General features: G+C 43.5%; 1 protein-coding gene across 3 annotated transcripts in view; it reads left to right on the forward strand.

Moving 5' to 3' along the window:
- The window catches only part of uacab (uveal autoantigen with coiled-coil domains and ankyrin repeats b), a 49,336-nt gene extending 39,167 nt beyond the window's left edge, over window positions 1-10,169 (forward strand). For all 3 annotated transcript variants that reach the window (XM_005930424.3, XM_005930426.3, XM_005930425.3), the window contains exons 6-19: window positions 765-835; window positions 1,059-1,165; window positions 1,712-1,893; window positions 2,417-2,454; window positions 2,845-2,901; window positions 3,023-3,130; window positions 3,589-3,621; window positions 4,450-4,542; window positions 4,732-4,762; window positions 4,872-4,918; window positions 5,122-7,809; window positions 8,079-8,228; window positions 9,169-9,234; window positions 9,405-10,169. In XM_005930424.3, coding sequence (XP_005930486.1) covers window positions 765-835; window positions 1,059-1,165; window positions 1,712-1,893; window positions 2,417-2,454; window positions 2,845-2,901; window positions 3,023-3,130; window positions 3,589-3,621; window positions 4,450-4,542; window positions 4,732-4,762; window positions 4,872-4,918; window positions 5,122-7,809; window positions 8,079-8,228; window positions 9,169-9,234; window positions 9,405-9,476 — 3,743 coding nt within the window. In that variant the 3' untranslated portion in view covers window positions 9,477-10,169. The remainder of the gene's footprint in view (window positions 1-764; window positions 836-1,058; window positions 1,166-1,711; window positions 1,894-2,416; window positions 2,455-2,844; window positions 2,902-3,022; window positions 3,131-3,588; window positions 3,622-4,449; window positions 4,543-4,731; window positions 4,763-4,871; window positions 4,919-5,121; window positions 7,810-8,078; window positions 8,229-9,168; window positions 9,235-9,404) is intronic.
- The last annotated feature ends 36 nt before the right edge of the window (window positions 10,170-10,205 follow it).

A 10,205-nucleotide genomic window follows, 5' to 3' on the forward strand; every position in this document is an offset into this window, starting at 1 on the left:
AAAGTGCAAGTGTTTGGGAAACACAGCATCTCAGCCATGTCTGTGTCCGACCACTGAGTGCTGATGCACACTGACATTCTGCTGAGTTTCTGGCATTGGCTCCCATACCTGAACAGCTACTGTAGGTGTCCTGTGTTGGTGGCCCAGTACTTTTGTCCATATAGTGTATTTTGCATTTTGGTCTAAGAAAAAAAAAAAGACTCAGTTCAAAGCTTTAAGTAGTATACTCTCTCATCTAATGTTGAGGTGACATCACTCTGTTCCAGCTCTGATTCCACTGCAATAAAGTGCTCAGTGTATTTTAAAACTCTATTCTAGTCCACTGTAGTCCTGATTCTATTATAATCTACTAGTACTGACAGCAGCAGTAGAAGATTATAGTAAACAACTATCCTGCTGCTACTAAATTATAGGTGTACTACGGTAAAATAGAGCTGGTACCCTGTGCAGTAGCACAATAGTAACTGCTGTAGCATCAACCCAATTTAGTTCTATTCAAGTACTCACTCTACTCTGTATGTGTGTACTGGAGTAAACTCTACTCTTTTCTCTCTTTGACTGTTTTCCATAATCAAAGCCTACGCATGCGTACATATGGATGTTGATGTTTGAGACATTATAGAAAATAAAATTCAGCAGTTTGTTTAAAGGCGGTTTGCGTATAGCTTTGATGGTACTATTTTCAACATCAACAGTGTCTGTGCTTGTTTTTCCGTGGTAAATGAGATGAAATGATTGCAGCGCTCTGTTCTTTTTCTCCACAGTCATGGCGGGCTGTGCCTCCAGCGTCAAACTTCTCTGTGACAGCGGGGCGGCTGTGAATGCCACCGATTTTGTGAGAATTGCTTTTGCTCTTTGTTTTGCAGTATTTTTCTGAAAAAGCCCAAGCCCATTTTGTGCTTGTGTTTAGTCCTTGAGTTTGCCTTGTGTGGAGGTCTTAAACTACATTTAAAGTCATGTTAACCTAGTTTACATAAATGCTCTTTGTGGATCAGATCATGAAGGAGTGTACTCACATCTGTAGAGGAATGTGAATGTTTTTTATTTTCTTTCTTCAGGATGGGAGGACACCTCTGATTCTGGCAACCCAGATGTGTCATCCCCGTATTTGTCAGCTGTTGCTGGAGCGAGGAGCTGACATTACTGTCCGGGACAAACAAAACAAGTAAGATACACTCCAATTTGCCGAGCAGGCCTGTTAGAGCAGTTTTAATTGAAGTGGAAAGCAAGATTTGGACAGATTATATAGTTTGAAAAGTTAAAACAAGTCTCATTTCTTCTGGCGTTTTTGTGACATTAACATGAAACCAGTTTAGATTGAACAGGCAATAAAAGTTTTGTTTTTAAAAGGGAAGCAAACAGAATCCAACACTGAAAAATACAGCAGTAGCAAGAGCTCATGAAGGCACCACCATCCTGAACCCCTGTTATGAGGCAGGATGGATCCATGCGTTCATGTTGTTTACACCAAATTCTGAACCTGCCCTCTGAATGTTACAGAATTTAAGATAATTTGATTTGACAGGAGTCGCACACAATGTGGTCTTCTGCTGCTGTAGCCCATCTGCATCAGGGTTTGAGCTGTTGTGTGTTCAGAAATGCTCTTCTGCACACCTTGGCTGCAGTCAGGTTACTGGTACATCCCCATCAGTTTGAAGCACTCTGATGATTCAGCTTTGCCTTCATTATAAACCGTCTCTGACGCCTTCAGGACCGCGCTGATCCTCGGCTGTGAGTTCGGCTGTAAGGATGCAGTGGAGGTGCTGCTGAAGAGCGGCGCCGATGTGAAGACTGTGGACGGCTTGGGTCACGACGCACATCACTACGCTCGCTTCAACAAGGACCAGGAGCTCATCGCGATGGTCAAAAGTTACATCGACAAAGCCAACAGAGGTCAGAGAGCAGGACAAGAAACGACTATTTCTAAATTTGCTTTTGGAAGAAAATAAACAAATAAAACTTTCCAGACTAACCTAAAGATAAAGGAAAGGTCTAAACCTTAGTGTCACACTATTTATTTATTTCTTTTGTTACTTGGATACTTAGTGGCATAAAACACATCAGCATGACGGCTCACCAGATTATTTACGTACAAAGTGAAAGGTGATTTTTGTAAAGACTAACAAAAGTGTAGCCTTTAGGCTACATGACAGTACTATTATTACATATGCTATCAATAATGACAAGATGCTATTTAACTTTAAGTATCTGCTGGTTTCGAATCATAAGTATACAAAGTTATACATTTCAAATCCTGTGTTTTGTTTTTTTTGTTCTACATGTCTTACAACACTTTCACAGCTGCTTCCTTTTGCCTTCCTTGGTTGCGTTCTCTCTGAACGTGTTTTTGTCTTATCCTGATAACAAACAGCGGAGGAATGAAATGTCACCTTTCGCTTTTCTGGTTGTGTTGCAGATAAAGAAGCCGCAAAGATAGAACAGTGGAAGCGACAGGTAACGCTGAAACATGCAAAAATCACATCATCTTTAAGTCTCTTTAATATAATAATAAAGAGCATTTGTTATTCTCCACATTTCACTCATTGTGGAGTATGTCATGGTGACATGTAGCCTAATGGAAATGGTGCTGAGGCTCTATATTTGTTAAAGATAACGGTGGTCAGAGTTGCTTACATTTCCATCACTGTAACCTCGCCCTCTCCTGCTGCTCCCTCCACATCTCTCAACATCTTTTTTGCTGTTGTTCAGCACACCGTTTATACATTTCAGGCTACATAGATCTGCTCAGTTGTGCAACGCTGCCATCTAGTGCCTATAAGTGAGAATTGTTCTGTGATTTCATGACTGTGGTAATGTTAAATTAAGATCTTGTCTTATCCTCAGCATTCAGTGGAGAGACCAGAGGCAGCTGAGATTAACAGAAAGGATCAGATCATACATGTAAGTGCTGTGTAACGTCACCGTACTCATTACACACAAACAGTCTTTTCTATTTTTGATTCATCATTTTAATTACGGTATTTGTTTAAAGTTTTGTCTTTTTTTGCTGTTTGTTATTCAGGATCTGGAAAGGCAGAATGAGACTCTGCAGGAAGGCCTCAGGAAGTACTACCAGGAGCAGAAAGCTCTCTTAGATAAAGTCAACATGCTCCAGCAACAGCTCACCCAGGTAAATCCAGGCTAATGTATTCCCACAGTGACAGAGCCCCTGTGCACAACGGTACAGTAAAGCCTTCCAGGCGTCTGGCTCACTTTGTTCACTGCACCTGCCGGATGGTTTTGCAAGTCCTCCTTAGGACTGAAATGATGAATTAAAGTAAAATGTAATAACAACAGCTAAGCTGAGTCACGCTGCTTTGGCATAATGTCTCCTTTTCCTCTAACATAAGGAGTGTAATTTAGGAAATGTGTGATAATTTTCTAACCCTAGGTGTTGAGGAGGAAGAGCTGGCTTATAATTATATTAAAAAAAGGGAGACTTTCTTAAGTGAGCATGATAGCTGCCTGCTATTAGCTGCCAGAACAATTTCCAATACGCAGAAGGGCAAGGAAATTCAATTAAATGAAATCAGCTGTCATTTATTAATCTCTCACGTGAGTTGACTTGTGATCCTTTTTCATCTGCAGGAAAAAATGGCCGCAGAAGACTCTCAAAAAGAGGTATGATAGAAAAATAACCACTTACTCCTGCCTGTGGTTCATTCACAATGTTCGCTTTTATCCTTCATTATAAACTGCATGCATAAGTAACTTGAACAACAAGGAAACACTTTGTATGACAGTGCTGGTTAATGATTGTAGCTTGCTCTTTGTGAAATTGTGTCCTGTGCACAGTGAACTCTTTTCTTCCAAGAGCTCTTCCCTTTTTTTTTTTTTTTTAGGTTATCAGCATTTAATAAATAAGGAATAAATAACAGTCACTTCAAAGTAAAAGGAAATTGTTAAACTAGTCTATAAATAAGCGTGAAGCTGCTCGCCCTTTAAAGCCATGGATGTCGAGGTGTTTTGTGGATTTATTTTACCGTGCGCGGATCAGTGTTTGCCTGCAGCTTAGTATCTTGGGCGCAGGAGCAGTTTTGTCTCGTAAAGATGTGCCAACCTGCAGACCAGATTTCTTCTCTTCGGGACTTCAGGCCTCACCTCCCTCCCTTTGACTTCTGCTGCCTGTAGAAGCATTCGTTTTTCACTCTGCCTGCAGCACATCCAAACGTCTTCGCTAAGCCCCTTTAATATCTGATGCTGTTAAAACTTTTTGAATTAGAAACATCAGTGGTGATAACACAAACTGTAGCACACATAGGGAGTAGATGCATTTAGACATATGGTTAGTAGGTACATTATCTGACATCTGTGTTTTTCATGTTACGAACTGTTTCAGAGTAAATTGTCTGATTGGTTTGGCCTTTTCTGAACATTTCATTTAAAGTGTTGAAGTGTGAGTTCTTACCCTCACTGCTTTTAACATTCTTCTTCTTCTTCTTCTATTAGAAGGAACAGTTGAAGATGTTACTCAGCACCAAAGAAAAAGATGAAGGCGCTCGAGGGCAGGAGACTGTCAAGGTCCAGCTCCGGAGTACTTTGGTTAGTGAATTCATGCATGTGTGTGGTCTCTGCTTCGAGGTAATCCTTATGAAAGTAAAATGTTTTCGGATTCAAGTTTAACAGGCATGTGCAGCCTTCTGATTACAGCAGTGTTATTTTATTTGTATTTTTATGTATTCTGTCTAATCGGTCAGTTTGTAATCGATTTGTCCATCTGTGTTTTCACAGGGGGAATACTCTGGTCAGTCGGTTATCAAAGGTCAGCTTCCTGCTTATTTTGGACCATAAAGAAAAGACTGTAATTTCAAACTTTAGCAGCAGAGTTTGTGTTTGCTTTAGTTTTACGTTTGTGTGCTGTTGTGTTGCAGGTAAAGAAAATGTTTTTGTCAAAGGTCACAGCCTGGATTCTGATCAGGTATTTCCCCCCCTGTGAACAGTTTTATATGTGCTGCATGTGTCTGGTGTCTATGCACGTCTTTCTTTCATAGTTTACATCTAAAAGGTTTGAATGTACAGTGGTGGGTGGGGCAAAGCTGTGAATGACTTTATTGTGCAATATAAACATATACTATATGTTTATATACTAATTCAGCATCTTTTTCCCATCTCTCTCTAAAGATGCTCAGAAATCCTCCCCTCTCACGTTCATTATCCCGACCGCTGGAGAAGGGTCTTCCTGGTGAGCTGGATGCGCTCCGAAATGAACTTGAGGCAGTCAAGAAAAGACAGCAGGCAGCTGAGGAGGAGACGACACGGCTTCAGTCTGCACTGAGCCGTAAAACCAGAGAGTGCCAGGAGCTACTTCAGAGCCGAGACACCATCCAGAAACAGGCTGACCAGCAGGTTCAAGAGCTCGAGGACGCCTTGGGAGACGTCCAGAAACGGATGCTGGACTCTGAGTGCAAGGTCAAACAGCTGCAAGCCCACGTAGTCGCTGTCAAAGAACATTTAGGAGGCCAAGCGGCAGAAGAACTGCGCACTCAGCTCCAGGACGTCAAGGCCAAGTATGAAGGTGCTTCGGCCGAAGTGGGCCGCGTTCGCAACCGCCTCAAGCAGAGTGAGAAGGCCTTGGAGGAGTACAAGAGCAGTGAGAGCCAACTAGCAGCTGAGACGGAGAGGCTGAACCATGATGTCCAAAATCTGACTGCAGAGCGAGACGTACTGAGAGAAACACTTTTAGAAATGGAAACCCAGCTGAAAGAGGCCCAGACTAAACATGGCAACACCGTACCAGCCGAGAAGTTCGACAACATGAAAAACCTGCTCACCAATGCAGTTGACGAGAAGGAACGGCAGCTCGCCGAGCTGAGGGAAGACTACGATCGGGTGCTGGAGGAGGTGGCGGAGCTCCATCGAAAGCTAGACAGCCCCTCCTCACAGGGAGGCCCGAGGCCGTTGTCTGCTGAGGAGCAGCAGGTCTGGGCAGCACTGGAAGATGAGAACGCTACCCTGAAAAAGACATTGGTGGAGGTGACTGCAAAAAGCCAGGCTCTGATTCATGAGGTTGAGAAGAGTGAGGATGAAAAAGACATGCTACAAGAGCAGCTGGATGAGCTTAACAGCAGGATTGAGGTGGACTTTATACCGATACAGAACCACGAGGAAGTACGGAGGAACATGGTAACGGCTCTGGAGGATCTCGAGGACAAACTGGTGGAAGCCGGCGAACGTTGCGGAAGAGCAGAGGCACAAGTCCAACAGCTTCAGACCGAGAGGGGCGCGTTGCAGAAGAATATCAGCAGCCTCAGCAGCACGAGTGAGAAACAACAAAGTGAGATGGACACTATGAGGTGTCAGAATGCCGACCTGATAAAGAAAGTTGAGCTTTTGCAGAAGAGATGTGAAGACAGAGATAAAGAGTGTGTGCAGCTGGCCACACAGAGTCAGACTCTCAAAGAGAGCTTGGAGGGACAGTATGTTCCCAGACAGCAGCACGAGCAAGTGAAAATGGAGTTAAGTTCCACCTTAGAGAGCGTTAAAGCTGAGATGTTAAAGTTGGAGACAAGGGAAAAAGAAAGTGGGGAAGAGTTGAAGAATGTGAAAGAAGGAAATGAAAAGTTAAAAGAAAAGTTAGAAAAAGTTCTGCTGGAGATGAAAAACGACTACATCAGTGTAAAAGACCACAGAGCTATCACAGACAAGCTGAATGCTGCCGTGGTCGAGGCAGAGAATAGAGCGAATGAGGCGTCTGCAATGCATGCGTTGGCTCAGGATGAAACTGTTAAGCTTACTCACGAACTGGAGGCTCAGAAGAAAGAGCTTGATACCATACAGGAGGCTATTCAGTCTAAGTTTGTGCCTCTGACAACAGCTGAGGAGAAGGAAACCTCTTACAGCACCCAGGTTAAAGAGTTGACAGCAAAACTGTTGGAAATGGAAGAGAAGTATGACAAAGAAAAGACTGCCAGAGAGGGCAACAGACAGGAGGAAAAGAAACTGAAAGTTGAGGTGGAATCTGTTCAGAAGAGACTAGACGTCGCTCTGGTTTCCAGTGAAAAGCACAAAGAAAATGAGGAGGAGTTCAAGGCTAAATGTGAAGAACTGACCCAGAAGTTGGTCAACTTAGAGCAGCAGCTCGACGAGGTAACACTTCAGAAAGCTGAACTTCAAGAGCAAAATGCCCTGTGCAATGCTCAAATTCAAAACCTACAGGAGCGTCTGAAGTCAGAGCTGACACGCATATCGACATACGACACCGAGCTCAAAGCCCTCAATGATGCCTTACAGCAAGCGCAGGCTGATTGCAAGAAAGCAAGAGAGGCGCAGCAGGCGGAGGCCCAGAAGGTGTGCGCCTTTCAGAAAGAAGTGCAGGAACTCCACCGGGAGCAGGAGTCTCTGCAGCAGCATGCCGAGGCCAAGGAAGCCCTGGAGGCTGAAGTGGCTAAGCTACACCTGGCTCTCCGCGAAGAGGAGGAAAACAACGCCCAGAGGGCGGAAGATGTATCTGCTCTGCAGTCAGAGCTCCTTCAGGCTACTCAGGCTCTCGAAGAGATCCGCTGTAAGGAAGACCAAATGAACGAGCTGAAGAAGGAGAAACAGCAGCTGGAGGAGGAGGCCGCCAGCCTGAATAACAAGCTGCTGAGCTTGGTAGAAGAGCGTGAAAAGGTCCATCAGGAGGCAACAAAAGCAAGAGAGGGCGAGAGCAGGGCGAGGACGGAGATGGAGGCAGTCCAGGAGAAGGGGCGCGCCATCGAAAGGGAGATCAGAGAGCTGAAAGAGAGATACGATGAGTCCCTCACCACCATCTGTGACCTGCAGAAGAGGATTCAAACATCAGCTGAGCAGACTGAAGCCAAAGACAAGAAGGTACAAAACAATTCACAGTATAGTCTTAATTGTTCCCAGTTTCATTTGAGAGATTTTGATAAATTTTATGTGTGTTTCACATAAACTCTAAATGCCACTGTAACAATGAAAAGCATGATAATGACCACTGAGACGCGTTTGTCATTTATGTTGACGAATAGAGGAAAAAGATTTTTCTGACATTTTTCCATTTCTACTGTGGATATCCTTGATCGACATTAAATGATCTTTAACGTCGATATTTGTCCTGCTCTTTGTCTGTGTGACAGATCACAGAGTTGCTTACAGACGTTGAGCGATTAAAGCAGGCGCTGAATAGTCTGTCCCAGCTGACATACACAAGCAACACACCCAAGAGGCAGACGCAGCCCATCGACACACTCCAAGCTCAGATCAAGAGCCTACAGCAGCAGCTGGCTGTAAGTGGACACACATCACATGCTAAAACGTGTTCTAGACAAACTATATAAATATAGACCGCCAAAAGTATTCGCTCACCCATTCAAATAATTGAATTCAGGTGTTTCAATCACTTCCACAGCCACATGTGTATAAAATCAAGCACCCGTGCATGCAGACTGCTTCTACACACCTTTGTGAAAGAATGGGTCGCTCTCAGGAGCTCAGTGAGTTACAGCATGGTACCGTGCAATAAGTCCACTCATGAAATTTCCTTGCTACTAAATATTCCACAATCACTGTTACTGGTATTATAACAAAGCATACAAAGCCATCTTGCACAATTTCATGCTCCCAACTTTGTGGGAACAGTTTGGGATGGTCCCTTCCTGTTCCAACATGATTGCACACCAGTGCACAAAGCAGCATCCATAAAGACATGGATAAGTTTGGTGTGGAAGAACTTGACTGGCTGACTTCAACCCGACAGAACACCTTTGGGGTGAAATTGAGCGCAGACTGTCTGACCTCACGAATGTGCTTCTGGAAGAATGGTCAAAAATTTCCATAAACACTCCTGAACCTTCCCCAGAGGAGTTGAAGCTGTAATAGCAGCAAAGGGTGAGCCAACATCATAATAAACCCTATGGACTAAGAATGGGGCATCACTCTAGTTCATACATGTTGGAGGGCAGATGAGTGAATACTTTTGGCAATATAGTGTATTTAGTTATTATTATTACATATTTATTTTGGATAACTGAATTGATAACGTAATGAAAAGCTGAAAACAAGAAGACGTGAACAACTTTAGAGCAAGTTGGATGCTGCTCTTCTAACATCATAACATACAGCAGCTGGAAGCTGGAATACAGTCAACATCAATTACACTGTCTAGCTGTTAAAGACGTGAAACAAAGCACAGTGTCACTCACGTCTTCCTCCTTTCTGATTCACAAGGATGCTGAGAGGCAACACAGAGAGGTGGTTTCAATTTATCGAACACATCTGCTCAGCGCAGCCCAGGTAAGTCTTACTCATTAATCTGTGGAGATTACTGCACAGTGAGATTTGTCTGGTTTGTCTACGAAAGAAAGTTTGCAGCAGGGTTACTACAGAATATCAGATGATGATAGTCTAATGTTAATATCTGATGTTATATATGTACCGAAGCCCTTCTTCTGTTTCTCCCACAGGGCCACATGGACGAGGACGTCCAGGCCGCCTTGCTGCAGATCATCCGCATGAGACAGGAGTTTGTGTGTTAAAGCTTCAAAACCCTGCTGCTACCTGCTGACTCAGATTCACTGTTTTCATATCCCCTGCTGTAAAGTGTTCCTGCTGTGGCCCCTGTGGGCGCCCAGTGTGTGTCTGCTGACAGGCTGTTAGAAAACACATTTTGCTGCATTTAAAGTCTAAGAAGTCTCCAGGCTGTAGATACAGACGAACACCAGCAGCGTTTTCTTTTAGATACACAGAAAACATAAACTCAGCAGTTAAAGCCAAATGTAATCAACTACCTGTATGCAGAAACACTTTGCAGTTGCTGGTACACAGTATGTAAAAACAACAAACTGTTTCATACATTATTTTTCGCATCTTTTCTAATGATGGTGAAGATCTGTGGATTTTATGCAACTTTTACACATTATATTCAGTGATGTGAAGGTTATTTGAAAATGTGCATCCCTTTCTTGGATTACTCCTGAAACGCTCAGCTAACTGTAAACTGGACAAACAGACCACTTTTCACATTCCCGCCTGACTGTCAGCGCTCGTGCAGAATGCTTCCATGTTTAACACCGACGTTTGCTGGAGTTTTAATGGGAGGGGTTCACAGTTTCCAGCTCAGAAGCTCAGAGTTACTGGCTGCTGTAATCATTGTTTTCTTTGATACATTTTCAGCTGCTGATTTTTATACACACACACACACACACACACACACACACACACACACACACACACACACACACACACACACACACACACACACACAC

Source organism: Haplochromis burtoni, unplaced genomic scaffold (assembly GCF_018398535.1).
Source record: "Haplochromis burtoni strain Fernald_Lab_line unplaced genomic scaffold, NCSU_Asbu1 Contig_129, whole genome shotgun sequence".
Taxonomy (NCBI): Eukaryota; Metazoa; Chordata; class Actinopteri; order Cichliformes; family Cichlidae; genus Haplochromis; species Haplochromis burtoni.